Source organism: Melanaphis sacchari, unplaced genomic scaffold, assembly GCF_002803265.2.
Source record: "Melanaphis sacchari strain LSU unplaced genomic scaffold, SCAv2.0 Contig36_pilon_pilon, whole genome shotgun sequence".
In the NCBI taxonomy this organism is placed as follows: Eukaryota; Metazoa; Arthropoda; class Insecta; order Hemiptera; family Aphididae; genus Melanaphis; species Melanaphis sacchari.
Window position 1 is genome coordinate 3,425,414 of NW_020271232.1, and position 19,137 is coordinate 3,444,550.

The 19,137-nt window shown below is 26.6% G+C and overlaps 1 protein-coding gene across 5 annotated transcripts in view; it reads left to right on the forward strand.

Moving 5' to 3' along the window:
• Positions 1-19,137, forward strand: part of LOC112596900 (sushi, von Willebrand factor type A, EGF and pentraxin domain-containing protein 1) — a 60,027-nt gene that overhangs the window by 25,673 nt on the left and 15,217 nt on the right. For all 5 annotated transcript variants that reach the window (XM_025342734.1, XM_025342730.1, XM_025342733.1 and 2 more), the window contains exon 4: positions 18,521-18,700. In XM_025342734.1, the coding sequence (XP_025198519.1) occupies positions 18,521-18,700 (180 nt within the window). The remainder of the gene's footprint in view (positions 1-18,520; positions 18,701-19,137) is intronic.

The window sequence follows — 19,137 nt, forward strand, 5'->3', positions numbered from 1 at the left end:
ACCCTGGTGGTACTAACATATCTGACTTCTATACTCACGTATAGGAACTGATATCTGATTTTTATAATACTCGTTTAACAACGAATATTACGCGTGTAGTATGTCAATAATTCTATATGAACAAACCATTTGCATATATTTTTATAGTGGCGGATTTTACGTTTGTTGGTCATTTTATTGTGTGTAGTGCTGGTGTCGTACGTCTGCGATTAAAAACGCATGACCACCAATCCCGCCTATTACTGCGAATGAGCTTAAATTCCGCAAATACGCATCGGTAATCTTATTTATGAAAATTTATAAAATAAAATAAATAAACGTGTATATATATATATGTGTAATAAAATGCGTACGCTCGTGACGGTCGGCCGATCGTATAAATGGCAAAATGATCGCTCCGAGCGCTGGTTAAGCGAATTCCGAAAAAAATGGATATAATGCAAAGTTTTACAAGTATGAAAGTATGAGGTGGCAGCGAGTGAATAAAAAAAAATTAAATAGGTTGTCTAAAACTTTCCTCTCGTTTGTCACAATAATGAAATAATATATATAATGTAGTATTTTTTATCTTTTAATATACTATACGGATACGATGAATGCGATCAAAAAATTATAATATTTTCAATATAGGAACACATTAATGGATAAAACTGGTTGTTTCATTAGAACTAATGGAATAGGAAAAATATAGTATAAAATGTTTGTTGTAACGGCCGAGAAAGTTCAATCATTAATTAAAAATTAAAAAATATAAACACTTTCTTGAAAATTTTGTCTTTAAATTTTTTTGAATTCTTGTTAATCTTATATGTTTTTAATAAATATCTACGAACATAATACTACTGGAAAGTGTCTAGAAAAAGATTCGCCCACACGCTTAGTAAACGTAGTTTATTAAAGTGTTATGTTTAAGTATAAGTGACTTCGTCGTTTGCAACAACATCCCGAATTCATTTTTAACTTGCCAAAACGATACGAAAAGTTCTCACGAATTATAGTTATGTTCTACGACACGCGACTTCGATAGAAGACGACGGCTTAAACGAATCACAAAAATGATTACGGTGGTTTAAAAAGATAAAATAGAAGTTGTCCGTTTATAATTTTTCTGCGTCTAACACGAAGTCATTTACGTGTGTATAAATATTTTATATTATTAACGAGGTTAGGTGCGACTTACGGGACAGCGTTTACTGCCCCGCACGGCTTCGTCCCTATCACGCCGTGTCGGATATCCTGGCGGGCTGATTTTGAAGCGAACCATACGACACTGTAGACTCGTTATTTGCTCTTACGGCGTGCAATATAAACGGTTTCCGCTTTATATATTTACTTATATGATGTACACTGAGCGCGTAGGCCTTCCAGTGTGACGGCGAGTTGTGCTCTGTGCGAGATGCATTATATATATATATCACTCACTGAGGGTCGTTGTTGTCGCCATATATAATGAATATTAATATGGAAATCTCGAGCTAGGAGGATTTCATTAAATATCCCACCGACGTGTTGTGGTCGTTGACGAGTGTTTACACGCGCGTGTCGTGCGAATTAAATATAAAGGTATACATACGCGGCGTATATAATATAAGGTGCGCGAGAAATGTGAAGTATAATTCATCAATATTTTGTAGTGCCACTCCGTTCGGCTCATCTAAAATTTAAACTGTCATAATTATAATAAACTTATGGATCGATATTTTGACCTAATAGGTACAATGGATACCTCGAAAAACTATTCTGTTTTGAAATAATACGAGTACTTTAATATGCGATTGACAGTGTATATTTTCGTTTTAAACGCATAAAAAAGCTAAACAAATAACGATGATAAAAAAAAAAAAAAAATGTACCACATTCAAGTTACATAAATTATACGACGATTTAAATTTACGAATCTAAAAAAAATCGTTAAAAACACTTATTATCTACCACATTAACTGGAGGGAAAACGATTGTTTAGTCACAAAATAATCGCTCTGTATAATATTAATTCGACTATATATTACATAGACGTACCTGCGCCAGTCATGTATATGTAATAAATTTAGGTAAACATCGTGTGCCGGTCGCCTCTTCGAGTGTTGAATAGACCGTTTGTTCGCCCCTCCTTCTTCGAGTAGTGTAATGTGCCTATTAAGATATATATATATATATATGTATAAATAAATATATATATATTTATAAAGGTACCTATTGTATGTATATGTAAGTTGAAGTCATGACTGCACTACGTAATATAGTTATTTTAATGGCCGAGTGTGGCACACCAAATCGGGTGACAAAACTAATATAATTAATGACGAGACAGTATAGTTGTTGGAGTGGGCGAAATGTGCATAGGTCGAACCTATGCAAGTGTTAACGAAAAAACTTGCACGGCTAGACATCATTGGTAGCGATGGTGACACCATTAATGTAGTCGGTAGTAGTATAAAATATAATATATTACCTATGTGTGCTGTACGCGCCAAAACTCGAAACTCGAAACTTTTCCACTTCTGCAGCTCGTAAATGCCTGCAATCATCGTTGGACTTTGCGAGCATAAATCATCGTACTCTATAGAAATGTATATGTATGTATAAATATATATATATATATATATATATATACACATTAGATACCACACATACCTACGTGTGATCTACTGTCACCAACACCGCTGCTGTTTTGATTCATAAAAGAGATTTCTTACGTCTTATATTATATTATATTTACACCGATAAACTGTCAACGTAAAATGTCGCACCGACGAATACCTACTGCACGTGTGTTTCGGATTTATCAGACAAGATAAATTTGTTAAACAATACGAATATACCTATCTTGATGTATGTGTTCCTATAAGGTCTAAACGATTTTGAATAAGATATTTTAATCAGTTAAAAATTAACGTCGACGTAAACTTATTTGGTAATGTAGCGTGCATGTAATTTGTTGACGTTTTTAGTGAATAGTTTATATTATGCAGTAATAACATTTATCTTATAAATATTAAATTCGTTGTAAGTGTTAAAAATGTTTAATACAAATCGTAAAGGAAATTGTCTTTACATAATATTATTATAGGACTCAGCTATTTTTGTAATTTAACTTAATATAATGATATCGAACAATTATTTTACTTTTTAAAATACATGTTATTTATGTGGTTTAGCAGTGAGCTTTATTAAATTGACTTTACCATAGTTATTTACAACGAAGTATCAAATTTTAATTGTATTTATTATTACAGACAAATCCGTATCAATGCTATGCTAGTGCTTTCAAACCACTCATGAGTTATTATGAATCTTAAAATAATTACGATTTGCAGTAGTTAATTTAATTACATGTTTCTGAAATAATCTAATACACATTTTTAAAATAATAGGTATTAAATGTACTAATAGCGGTACGAGTAAAAAAAAAATAAAAATAAAAAGTAAATTCTTATTGAAATTCAATGATTAATATGATAAATATGTGATTTATATCACAAAAAGTACAAGTAACGTTGTCATGATAAACTTTTAATATTTTGAAAACCATATACTTATAGTTGCTCAAAAATATTAAATTTATTTTTAAAAATTCAATTCGTTACAACTATTACATAATAAAAATAAATATGAGTTCAAAGTTTAAACTTTGCAGTTTTATTACTAAAATATAAATCAAAGATTACCAAAACAGAGTTTATTGAAAGGGGTGTAGATTTTAATATTTTATCCATTTTTACAATTTTTTTAAGTAATGCTAAAAAAATAACCGATTTATAAAATATCATCAGCGTCCAATTTATAATATATAAAGGAACTATATGGAAATTTTGGACCACCCTTTCTACCTGAAAACCAATATATTTTTCGCTTCATTCAGAATCTAATATAAACTTCCTTCGTTCATTCAAAATCTGATAGGGGTATAAACAAATTTTATGTATAGTTATACTATTTACCCAAAAAGTGGATGAGAATGTGATAGTGAAATAGGTAGATTACTGTCATATTCATATTTTGTAAAAAATATGAGTAAATGTCAAATAAGAATAAACTTTATTCAAGTATGAAAAGTATCGTAAAAATAAATTATAATGTAAAATGTGATCGTCATTACGTGTAAAGCTCATATTAGGTAATCTCTAATCATAAATATATAGTACCTATTTTCAGTATATTTGATGGATATTTTAGGTTTTACTAAAATTACAGCAATTATGATTTATACATATATGATTTATAGTATCTTCAAAATATTATATCATTTGAATAATACTGAATTTTCGATTGAAAATAAAGATTAGTAAGGTACCAAACAATTAGAAGTGTTAGACGATTTCTGACCTTAATTAATAGTAAAATCTATTTTTTTATAAAACATATTTATTAAATTTTATTGTATTAATGATTAGTCATATTTATTTATTTTTTTTTAAATATATCAGCTACTGTGTAAAAGAATTTTTAAATCTATATTATTTAAATTTCGCGTTTCCCTAGTATTCTGTTTTAATATTTGAAATTAATTTGTTATTGGATATTTTCATAATATTTAAAACAATTAAAAACTTATTGGTTAATTAAAATATCGAATTTTAAGGGTTATAAACTATAAAATATAAAAAGTATGTATTATTGTATATTTTAAAACTTATTTATATAATTATAGAATATAAATTTATTTATAAATACGCGTATATGATATTTTATTTGTATATCTCGCGGCCTAATAACTATTTTCTAAACTATTTTACAAAATCTAACTAATTATTAGTAAGTAATGACTAATTAAAATAAATGTTTCTAATTTTATTTGAATTAATAATTATCTAGTACACGAAATTTTTAGACATAAACTAAGAAAATATACAATAATTGCAAACATTGAAATTGGTTAAGTATTTTTCAAATATTTTTCGCTCACCTGATAACCTTATACTTGAGTTTCGGAAATTTAATGAAATTAAAATAAACTGAACATTTCTAGGGTCACAAAATGATACCTTTTTGACCCTAATTTTTTTTTTTTAGGGTATACAAATGTAATCCTTTGTGTGTCCAACGGTCTATAGTAATAAATAATAAGTATGCACAATAATTATAATTACTTAAATAGTTATCTATGTTTTTTTTTTTTTTTGAAAAGTTTTTCTAATTAAATATATTATGGAACAAATAAATTACAATAAGCCCCGTGGTGTTTATTTAGGTAAAATAATTACTCATACAGCGATTGTTTGATAATTATAGAGTGTTATAAGATAGTTGTTTATTTGTAATTGAAGTGCATTAGTATACTGTCGGTTCATTTTCAATTTTATCGTTTAACCAACCACTCTGTATTTAATAATAATAATAAAGTAAATTAGTAAGTATAATTAATGATTTCCTAATTGAAAATATTTCTCTTCTTAAAGTAAATGAGACGTGTTAACCAATCAATTGCATGTTACCGGCTTTAATTAGATTCAATATTATTGTACATTATTTTATAAAATAATATTATAAAACTATACATTCCAATAAATAAATACGTAAATTGTACCGAAAGCAGATACATTCGTGTTCTTTAATCAATTACACTCGATATTAAAAGATTAAAATTGATGAGATTATAATCAAAAAGCTAGTTACAATTATTTGTTATTTATCCTACATTTTTAAGTACTTTTCATATTTCATTTACATATTTATATCTTATTTAAAATTAATTGCTTAATTAGTACATTTTTAGGGTTTCATTTTCTATTTATAAAAATTAGATTGTCATGCCAAACATCTTTTTTAGTACATTCCAAAATTATTAAATTATACATATTGGCCAATATTCAATTCTATAAACAATATTTTATTTTCCACTAAATGTTATAAAAAAATTATTTATGAATTTAAATTAAAAGTTACATTTAAAACTGTGTTTTCGTTATACTTGTTTTTTTTTATTTTATTTAAATGTTTTGATAAATTTTTTAATAATATCTTTAATGAAAATGATAAAAAAAAAAAAATTGAATATTGTATATTTTACCTTTACCATGGCATTAATGCTTTACCTACGAGTTATATTATTTTAAATTTATTATTATTACTATAAAACATATGATAATTCTGAGATTATAATAAAATATTCTAAGAATTTATTTACATAACAAAATATCAACATGATATAACTTTTTCGCTTATATCTTAAAATAATGTAAAACCTAAATAAAATAACGTTTGTTGAACCTGATATATTAATTATTAATACTATATACCTATACATTATGTGTATATTTATAATACAATATTATATTTTGAAGTCTTACCCATAAGCCTTTGACTTGATTACATAGCTAAATATCATGAATTCGTGGAAAGCTTAATAAAGCACTACATTGTGTTTTACTCCTCAAATTTTTATTAAAATTTTTTAATAAATCTTCATTGTTTGAATTATCATTAAATATTACATTGTTTACCTTTTTCATCTCCTAATAAATTATAAATATTATTATTGTTTTGTTTTTGAAAAATTAAAAAAAATTAATCATCTGTGTACGGTTATATGTAAGTATAGGTATAAATATATATATTCAATTACATACATTTATTTCAATACAATTCTTTATGGTATTATAATGTCATACGAATAATTTTTATGGCTTTTAATTTTTTATTTAATTTTGTCAAGTTCTTATTTTATAATTTGTGATTATTCTAATATGCTGCATAGTCTTATTTAAACCATATTATATTATGCATATTATATTATGGTCGATTTATTTTTACTAACTTTATAAGTATTTGTTTTATTTATACTTATCATGTAGGCATTGAATAATTTAAATATTTTTGATTATATTTTTAAACGAATATCAAAATAATTGTTTTACTCTATAAAATGTACTTATTGTTACATTTTTTTTTTTTTTTTTTTTTAATAGCACGATATCTGAAAAAACAAAATAAATAGATAACTAATAATAAATATTCATTTCAAATAAATTTAAAAATTTTTATTTTGTTACCGTATTTTAGATAAATCGTAAAAATGTCGAAATTATTTATTTTTTTTTTAGTTTATTTATAGGATTTGTATTTTTGTCTTTCGTAAAACGTGTTTTATTATAGTCAAGACTTAAAAAAAATGTCTAGAACATTAAATTATACAGCAGATTATGCTGGAGATTATAATTAGTAAAAGTAATGTCTAACGAAAACTAAACATTAACTTATGAATGTCTATATCAAACCCATTGTTTGTCTGTCAGCTGGAATGGATGTGTCGTGTGTGCCAAAAAATTCTTCGATTAACCGTAAACAGCTGAAGCCAGAATATTTTTTTATGTCTGGGTGTCACTGGTAGTCTACTGCAGTAAGTTTTATCTGTTTGAAAAACTCATGTGACTAAATATTTCTATTTTAGATCATTATTAATGGTGATTTCAAACTGAGTTTTAAAATACTATTATAAACTATAATTATGTCTTTATGGATCATATAAAATAATAAGTGCATGCACAATTCATATTATTTTAAAATTAAAATAATATTATGAATCGTGAATTTATAGTGCATTATTTTAATTATATTGGTTTAAAATTATACATGTGTGTATTTTATTTTCATTGAAAACATTTTTTTTTTTTGGGCATTTGAAGTTCAAATGTTGATAAAATTGAAAATCTATACGAAAAAATGTTTCAATTGATTTATATGTAGTTTGATATACATATAATTCAAAAAATATAAATTTTAGCGATTTGAACTTTTTATTATTACGTTTATACACAATGTTACTTGTAAAAAAATAAATAATTTTAGAAACATTTATTAATTTTAAATTTTAATACACCTATATTTATATCAAAAATCTACTTGAACAAGTCTGATACGTTGGTATTTTACTTATAATGTTATATTATATGGTATTTTTGATGGAAATTAGTTTAACTTATCAAATTAAAAAAAAATAAATACGAGTTCTAAACATAATTTAACACAATTAGAGATCCTAATCTATTAGTGTCCGATAAATAGAGATGCTTATAAGTATATAATTATTTATTGTCTATTGAATTAAAATTTAACAGATCTCTTATTGATTTGTCCGCATTGACCACAAAGTTGGGAATACAGTTTTTTTAATTTATTGTTTTTTGTTTTTTTTTAATATTATATTTTTTGTTTTTTTATTGAATGTTAAATTTATCGAATGTTTTAGTAAACTTATTTTATCCAATATTAAATTATTAATCCATTTAATCGAGATATTCACTATCTTATAAAAATGTGTTCGAAAATCAAATATAATTTAAAAGGAACAGTTATAGCGTTTTGAATTTCTAATCTAAAATACTTTATTCAGATATTTAATTAAAGCTAGCAAGTTTTAATTTTTGGTTATTTTAGAACTTTGTATTATGCAAGTATAGTGCGTTTACAAAAAAGATTATTTGGGGCTGTTATGAAAATGTAAATTAATCGCATCTCGGTTGAATATGATATTATACCAAAATACAGAGCAACTTCTCTTTATATTTAAATTAACATCGAATGGTGGAGTATATTGTTGTGAAATGAAAATACATTTTCACAACCATATATATTTCTATGATAACAATTTTCTGCAATAGAGGTTTCATTTTGAGCATTAATGTACCGTGGTATTCGCATCTGTTGAAATGGACTTCGCTTATTACCTCAAGATTAGAATATAAAAATATGCAGAATTTTATAGTCAATCGGTAAGTTATGACTTATGAGGGTGGATCAATTTAAAATTTTACAACTAACCAAAAAAAATAAAAAATAATTTGAAATATCATCTATGCGTGCCAGAATTCACAAATTATGTTGCTATTATACTTATGTGTAGATCTTCTGGAAATGTGTTCAATACGAACAATCGAAATATGTTTGAAGGTTAAGCTTAAATTACTAAAATATGTATTATAACTTTTTTTCTAAAAATATTTTTGATATAAATATTAATTAGATTATATAAGAAAAATAATATAAGATTAAATTGTTATAAATGTTGCATTTATAAAAAGAATATTGTAATAAACATTAAGGAATTTTGACAGATAAAAAAAATTTCATATTTTGCAATAAAAAAAGAAAAACCATTTATTTTTGAATTGGGCCATTCGAAATACAATAATGTTATAGTTAAAATCACGATAGAACTATACGGTTAGATAATAGCCAATAACTATCGTTCGTTTTTATTTAAGAAATTTATAGGTACATATATATATATTATAGACCTATACACACAATGTACATCGATTGTGTATATTATTGCTGTACAATTTAAAAAAGACCTGATTATTATGTTATCAAATACAATTTCGTTTAAAAATGTATAATATGCAAATTAATAATATTATATGCAAAAATCTTAAAAAATAAAATTTGTTGTTAAATAATGTTATTTAACTCATTAAGAAGTGATTTAAAGTTGTTGGCGATCAATTTTTCGGATATCAAGTACAAATATGCAAATGCGCGAAGTTTTAGGCCCTACTAATGCGCAATGCGCATACTACGCTTTATATATACATTATATACGTAATGCACGCATTTGAACATATAAATATGTTTATTGTCGTGGTCTATATACTTACAACGTAAATTATAAATTTAGTATTGACTGTATATTGGTAGGTTGAAGTCTGTAGGTAACTCGTATGTTATATTTACTATATTTACTTACGTCAGCGAAACATGACGCTCGTTAGTCGTGCGCTGCAGTATCCCACAGCAATACCTCACGCCAAAATAACTCGACAATGTTATACCGTGATAGTATTATAATGATAATAATAATTACTTTTATTATTGCCATTAAAATCCCGAACGTTTGTATATCAAACAAACTGGAAACCCGCGATAAGCCTCGTTTCCGAGCGTATACAGAATAGTAAACATTTAGTAAGTATAATAATATACATAGGTATTATACGACCGTAATAGTACAATTATTATTATTATTATTATTATTATTATTATTATAATATTATTAATCGGCCGCCACCCCATTGTCGCTTATAAATTATATTTAATACGTGCTTTGTACGGCCACAATTAACGTGTGACGTGTCAGACAAATGCAAAACGTTTAGTGCACAGTAAACGGCTCTTATAAGACTGACGTAATATATTGTAAAGGTACCTATATACATCATGCCAGTACACTTAAAATACCATGAAATTCGCTCCGGCCTTAGGGTCGTACACGTGTTTAAACTTAAAACGTCCCACGAATGCGCTCGTGTTTGCGTGTTTGTGATGAATCTTCATACGTACATTGTTTAGGTACGTACACCTCTACGTCTTTCCAAGTGCGATCACGGTATAAACGTATTAACAGTGACCGCGGTTGATTGAAATACTTGAGCACCACGATCACCACTACAATTGCATAATATTATGTTGCACGTACGTCGTACACGTTCTAGTAGTATTTCTCATCCAGTCGTGATTTTTTAAATTCGATTTTTTCGATTTTTTTCCATAATATAATAAAATGTATAGATAAAAATCGTTACTCACTTTTGTCTACCGATGCATATGATAATAAATTGATTGATTTACCTATAACATGCTCAGCTCAATTTCTTTCTTCTAATAATCCATTTATGCAAATTTTATTTTTTGAAATTTTAAGCGTACTCAAGGACCATATTTTCAAATATTTAGATCATTTTTATCGTATAAGGTGTGTCCTGGTGAAACAATATTTTTTTTATCCAACCATCGTTCTTGATTGTGAACCTTTAAGATACTTTTTTATGTAAATAAGTCAAAATTTGAACGAGTAATTTAAATTTAAATTGTTTGTGTGGTAAGTATTAACAAGTGAAGAATTTTGATTTAGATGCATATAAATTAAAAAAAAAAAATCAATTGCTTAACAATTTACCACAGAAAAAAACGGGTGGTTCTTATTTATAATATAAGAAGTTTCTATCACCACATGATAATCTTTAAACGGAAAAAAATTATATATCTTCAAATATGGTCTTTTAGTGTATTGAAAATCAAGATTATAATTTATACATTGGTAAATGATAATTAGGGGAAGTGTTGAATCGACTTATTCATATTTTAAAAGCATTTTTATATTTTATAGTGTCATACACTGAAGCGATATAAGTGCTTAATATTAAACATTTTTTTTCATGGGAAATTTACAGAAAACTGAGAATTATATTTTATTTTCATGAATATAAAAATACAGATGCGTTTTTATAATACGAAATGTGATTTTTTTTTTTTTTGAATAATGTCTAATGGTTAAAAGCATAACACTTACGAAAACCTCTCTACGAATATAACTTAGAGGAATTATTATAAACATCATTATATTATAATATACAAGTATATGCATGCAGCGCAGTTTTTGTGAATTTTATAAAAACACGTGAGACTGCTTGATAAAAAGATGAAAATATTGAACAAAATAAATCGGTTTATTGGAGAGAAAAAAGTTTAATTTTAATGTTGGCGACGCCGTTAATCCCAAAAAACTATCACGTATACAATCCTTGACACACGTTTATATTTGAAATCACGATCGTTTTGGCTCGTGTTAAGGCTCGTTTTGTACAACACAACGTCATATATTATGCGCAATGTGATGTCATAATATTATAGTATAGTGGAATAAAATACATTTTAAATGTAACAAACGACGTTTTGGATGAAATAATTGTTATTCGCGTGTCCGAAATTGAGTGGTGTAAAAAATCGCGTATACACGACGATCAAACAAATAAAATATCTGCACCTGTGCGTAATAGTACGTATATGTGCATTGTTATTATTGTTATTAATTTATTGTGCCTAAATTATACCATAATAATATTTATATTATATCGTGTTTTACTATAAAAAAAAAATTTACGAACAGGCATATAGAATGCGATTTAACGGGCGCGAGTCGCTTCCTCCAGCGACCCCCACCACCACCACCACCACCTTTTCAACCAACACCGTCGCCACAGTTCCGCATTTATATGTATCGCCGGGTGGCGGTGAAGAGCGTGCGGTACGTTTCCCCAGAGCATATTGGGCGGTGGTCCGTGTAATTGTTTCCTAATAATAGCGCCCGCGTTTCGGTTTTAATGTCCGAACGAGCGCATGTAGAATGTGACCGCAGCGAGTATTAATTTCCACGTGATTAACGACCTTTGCGTGGCGGTCCGCTACCGACCACCCTGCCCGGTTTTCCCCTTTACCAGCTCCGGTAGCCATTCCAAAATGAATAGCCATATCTCATCCACGCCGATCGCGCAAAAGCTTTGCCGCCGACAGGTCAGACAGACGCGCGCGCGTGTTCCGGTCGGACGAACCGAGCGTACACGCGCACATACACCAACGCACACGCGCAACTAACACACTCAAAGGAGATTATAGTTTCTGCGGAGCTCAAGCGTGGTGTGGCTAGAGAGCAAAAAACAGAATTTTTTGCTTCCGGTTCATTAGGTTTGCAGCAGCAAGGAATAGCCCCCCTCCCTTTCTGATTACAATCATGACATTATGCATGTTGGGCTCATGTTATTAATACAATAACATTATCGGAAGTACTATAATACCGGTTCTCGTACGCAGCATTTCCCGAGATTCGAAAAGATGTGCCCTAGAAAAGCCAAAATATTATTGCAATATTTTACCATAATATTATTATAACATTATTATATAATATAAGATACCTATTAAACACAATGATAAGGTAATATCATTGTAATACATAGAAACCATAAACGATTAGGACGAGTAATACTCAGAACCAAATTGTTTATCGTCGGATTATAAATACTTATAAAATGGGCGATAAATCCTTTTAAAAGCAAACTTTTCCATGGGTTTGCGGCTTAAATAATTTAATGATTTTATTGGAAATTTAAAAAAAGAAGAAGAACATTGTAGATTATGAAAATACTCTAAATTGCATTGTATGCTTGAAATTCTTTCAAAATTAACTTTTTCTTATTGATTAGTATTACATAATACATACATGAACATTTATACATTAGTTTAAATTTTTTTTGACGTTTTGTTTAAATTCAATTCAATAATATCCAATGTTTATTTTTTTTTAATGTTTTATTTACATAAATATCAAAAATAATTAATATTATCACCATGTCAAATTTATGTGATACTTATTAAATTGTATGCTCTTAAAGTCTAAATAAATAACCTTCACATATTTAACAAAAAGTCGTCATGTAATTTATTTATGTGTATAGATATAATATAACCAATAATAATAATAATAATTATAATAAAAATAGTAGATACAACTAAACACACAAGACGTGAAAAAAGACATCAATCAACATCCGTCCTCCAAACACTACTAATGAAGAATTATTTTAACACTGTTATTTAATTTTATGCTGGCGCAGTTGATACCCTAGAGAGTTTACAAGTATCCTTCAAAAAAATTTAAGCTGACCTGAGTTTGGGAGAAATAAACTTACGAGTTCAAGAGTAAATAACTTAACAATCATGAATAGTCTAGATATTTGACAACCATAAATTAAAACTATTTGTTATGAAAACCCGATGGTCAATTTAAAAATTCGAAACAAAATATTAATGATTAATACATTGAGATTTATTGAGAACCACAAACTTGTTGTTGCATCTTTTTACCTAATTGTTTATATGCAAATGGTTTGTTCACTTTAACGAAGTTTGGTCCGGTTGATTAGAATTACAAAAAATAGAAAGAAAGAAATTAAATATTTTACCAGTATAATATAATATAATAAAATGTATAATGATATATAAATATATAATGAACCACCCTAGGACCGTTTTAAAAAAGTGGGTATAGGAAAGGAAACTTCAGGTTTAAAGTTTAAACTTTGTCTTTGCATTTATAGTTTTACATTTCTTATTATAAATTACGACATTCCCTTAAGTCTTAAGACTTAAGAGGTTATGCTACGATGTATAATAATATATAAATATACTAAAATAAATAAATTATATAGGTATATAAATGTATTAAAATGTAAGAATTTATATTAGTAATTAGTTCCTGTATAATATTGTATGATATATAATTTTTATTTATAATACTATTTTTATTATTATTAGAATTAAAAACTGTAGTTCAATTACAGTAAAATCAACCTTAAACAAATATATGAACCTTGAAAATAAAACTGCAATGTATATGGAAAGAAAAGATCAATTTTTACTTCGACACTCCCTTGGAAACGTTCTTGGGTTTTGGTAGGGAAGTGGGTTTTTAAATGTGTCGATATTAAAATATTTAAAAAATTTTACCAGATAATTCGAGAAAAAATTGACCGGTGACAATGAACCCTGGCTGCTTAATTTTCAACACCTATGATACTTCAATGGTATATATAACTTCATACATGACATGCATAGACGGAAAAATAAATTTGTGTGTAATGTGTGTGTGTGTGTGCACATGCATGTCTCTGGAGTATTTACTAATTTAAAGTGGTCGCCGCGGTGTAATAAAGAAGGGGTTACGTTTCAAGAACTTATACAACTTTAAAATTTCGAGTAGGAAAATAAATATAATAGAAACTATAATTAATACACATAACATCGTATTAGACGGTGTATCAATATAATACGCACACTATAATACTGTTATAATTAGGTACTATTGTTTTTCCTATTACCGGAAAAACCTTTAAAACGAAAAAAAAATGATGCGCACACATTCGTATCCATTAATATATACGTGTGTGATTTTTTTTTTTTTGTTAATTGTCAATTGTTTTAGTATAATAGTTTTGTTTTCGATTTGATTCAGAGAATAACAAACAATAATAATAAAAACAACTCTGAGACGCAGCATAACGCAAATTTAAACTTAATCTTTGCATGAAACTTGGCGTGAACTTATTTTACGCCGCCGTCATTATTTTCAAGGTTTTGATTAATACAATAATACCGTGTTGTAAGTATATTCCTATTGTTTTATCGTCACTGTTGACTACCCCGTTTACCCCACATACTTTTAATTCATAAAATCGCAGCTTGCGGTCTTGCGGATAATAGGATAATACACTTATTTCCGTAAAAATATATATTTACAGCGACGACCTCTTCTCTTCCAGAAATATGTCAGATAACTATGCGCGCCCGATATGCGTGTACGGAATTTTAATATATTTAAATATCGGTTGTTGTTAATTAATTCCACTCGGTATTTATGTAGAGAATCAACTTTAAACTTAAAGTTTTGTATAAACGAAATGCAAATTATGGCGCATTTCTGAGAACTAAAATTATTCAAAAACCGTCGTATTTTTAGCTCAATCGTGGATAATTCTATTAAGACAAAGTTAATCATCCGTACAAACACCAGAATGCACTCAAAGATAATTTATTTTTCAATTAAGTACAATATCTATTAAATCATTTTTAATATTTTTCTTGATCGTCTTAAGAAATTCATTATACACAACTGTTTTTTTTAAGACAATTGCTTAATTTATCATTTTAAATCAACTCACACCACGCTTGGTTTATTCTAATAATATTATTATTATATTATACATGGTGATTTATCATTTTACCAAATTTACTCACCTTTATTTTTTCTTTAATGATGTTAAATTCGGATTTTTTGAAATTGTTAAGTGTTCACTGCAAGGACGATTAAGATTTTATGTTCCATTTAAGTGGTGTACTGTAATGATACAAACATATTTTTTTAATGGAAACCAATCCCTTTTTAATCTATATAGTTAAGTAGATAATTTTTCAAAGAATTTCAAAGTATCAAAAACAAAATTTTAACGAGTAATTTTTGAGTTATTAAAATGTATACACTAAGGATAATGGTTGTTAAAAATAATTATGTAATATTATTACAGAATATAAAACAGATGTAATATGGGATCTAGTATTGTTTAAATATACTCGGTTAAAATTTATTAACTATAAGATATTGATAAATTAATATTAACATTTTGACCGCCATGATATTTAAATTGAGAGCTTACCATAATTTGTCCTGACTGCCAAAGATTTTTTCACAAGTTTTACTCAAAAAGCTTTTGAAAAAATTATTTTCTAATTACTTTCAAAAATAGTGAAACTTATTAATTATGTACTTATTTTTTATATCATAAAGTCCACATTTATTATCTTTTAAACTTAGTTCATAGAAGATGCACCTATTGTTTTTAGTAAACAAAATCAAATAAATTAAAAATTAAAACCTTTTGAATGATAAGTTCATCTGAGGATTCAATTTAGTATGTCGTATGAATAGTATAGAAAAAAACACAAATTTCTGTAAGGCTTTGTATTGACACTTTATTGGCGTATGGGCAATTTTAACGTACGAAAATCGTTTATACGGCATATGAGAAAGACCTCCGGTTAACAGTTTATAAGAAAAAATGATAGTTATCTTTTAAAAATAAAAATAATTAATTATATAAAATAAATATAGGGGTGAGTATATTTAGTTAACTTCCTGTGTATCATATGTATTATGAATATATATTAACTTTGGTATAATAAAAAATGTCTATTATTATGTGTGCAGTATTTAAATTTGATCTAAGAATTGTTTAACATTATTATTCCATTGAATCTCGTATTTCCATATTCTTACTATTGTAAGGAATACACTTTTTTTTCAAAAGAATATTTAATATTTTTTAACTTATTTTAATAATTTAAGACAGTTCATGTCATGAGTTAGATAAGATAAGTTTAAAATATGCATCTTTGAAGTGTATTATATTTTTAATTTATAAATTAGTTTATTTTTAATTTTTAATCTTTAGTTTATAAACTATAATGTATTTTACTTGTGCTTTTATTATAAAGTTGATGGAGTATATAGTTAATTTAATAACGAGAAAAACTTAATGGAAAAAAATGTATGAATTATTGTTCTCGGAAACTTCAATTATCGACAAACCATTTGTTATTGTTTTCATTAATATTTGTGAGTTGTGTAAGGTTGTTGTTTCTTTAGATTTCAAATTAATTGTTTCAAATTTGTTTACGCTTTTTTTCCAAGTACTGTAAGAATACTTTGAAAAGGTGTTTAATGTATACTGAGAATGTTTAATGGAAGTTATTATCATCTTGCGATAATGTCTTTATGTAATCGTTCTTATTCTATATTAAATAACTAAAAAAGTTATTAGATATTCTTTAGAACATTATTTTTTTTTAGAATTTATAAGTTAACATTGAAATATTTAAATAAAAACTATTTTTCAGTTGTTATTGTTATATCTGATGTTGTGTTATGCAAAGGTTTATATAACTTTGAATTACAAGTCTTAAACTACACTAGTTTCAAATTGTAGAAACAATTTTATTTTAAAACCATATTTATATACTTAATTTCTAAATTTTGAATATGGATATGCATTCAAGATAAATAGTCTAAAATGTATTTAATAATATATTATATTATACTGTATAATATTTTAATATATTATCAGTATAGTGTACACAGGATATTATTTCAGATTGGATACTTTTAATAAAAGCTGGCAAAAAAAAAAAAAAAAAAATCAAAGTATGTCTGGCTTTCAAGTATGAATAATAGGGCAACTAAAATGTCACGTGAAGTGAGAGATAAACCTTCTTGACTATCTTTACTACATATTAATGTATACTTAATTCTGAATATAATTATATAAAACCGAAACACTCAATATTTTTATTCATATTAATGGTATTTTTGTAAAACTAAGAACACAGTTAAAAATTGATAATGAGTAAATACTGAGTACCTATAATGCTCAAAACCACTTATCATTATGTTCACGATGAGAGTTTATTTTTATTTTTATTTGCAGTCCCATACATTTGAACATTTATTTTATCTTTTTTTTTTTTATGAAAATACTCAAATAGAAAAAAAAATCTATACAAAAAACATACCCTCTCATTTTGTGTGCTATAATAAGTTTTCATATCTTAAATATAATATAGTAATGTTTTCTTTAATCGGATTTTTTTAATATTTACTTCTAAAAAATAAGTAAAATATTTGTATTTTATCATAACAATCTAGATAAATTCGCTAAAAATAGATGCATGTGTATTACCAACATAAAAAATAAGTTTAATCTATTTTTAAATATTGAGAAATACCGACTAGATGTATTTTTATTTTTGACACAAATATATTATTATTTTATCAGTTATTATAGCCGAATTAATGTATTAAAGTTGGTAATTCACGACAGTTTTGCATTTTTAATCTAACAGTAGGTATTTTGGATTATTGTATTCGCTCATAGTTTGCACATAATACATTAGACTCTATACGCGATAAAAAAAAAAAATGTATAAATAAGTAAACTTTTTGGGCCGTAAATAATTTTTATTGACAGAATATTAAACAATAGCCTTGCTGTAATAAAACAGTTAACAGAAAGTTTATCATTTTTTCGCAAAGCTATTTTTAATTTTTGGAGCAGTTGATATGACACACGTCATTCTTTACTTTGCTTGAGTTACACTAACTCTCAATATATGTTGAATTAACCTCCTGTTTTATCTACAGAGAGAGAATGCGACGAATTGCCGAATCCGGAACACGGCGTTGTACAAATGACCGGAAGACTATTTAGTGACAAAGCTACTTACAGTTGCGAGATTGGATATCAGTTGATTGGCAGAGACCACAGAATTTGCCACGCCACCGGCTCGTGGTCTGGTGTAGCACCTTTCTGCAAACAAAGTGGTTAGTACCTATATTTTATATGATTATTTTATTTAGGTATACACGAGGATCTTCAATTAACCATAAATGAGTCATTTTATTTAGTCACTTTGTTATTAGTTTACTATCATACTTCATAATATTAATTTCTAACAACTAACTAGAATATAATAAATTAACACATTAAAATATTAATGTCAATTGTCCCTGGATTGATTTTACTCTTATATAAATAAAATATGATATAATATGAGATGTGTGAATTTCAACCAATAGTATTATTACATAAATACATTAACTTAGAACTATATACATAATTTAAATGACATTTATTATAAAACATGTTTCTTGGTGTATCAAAATATGAATTATTTGGTGCATTTATTAATTAAGTAGCAGAAATTACTATATGTAATACGTTACTAATTTAAATTATTGAGATCAATTTAATTCAATAT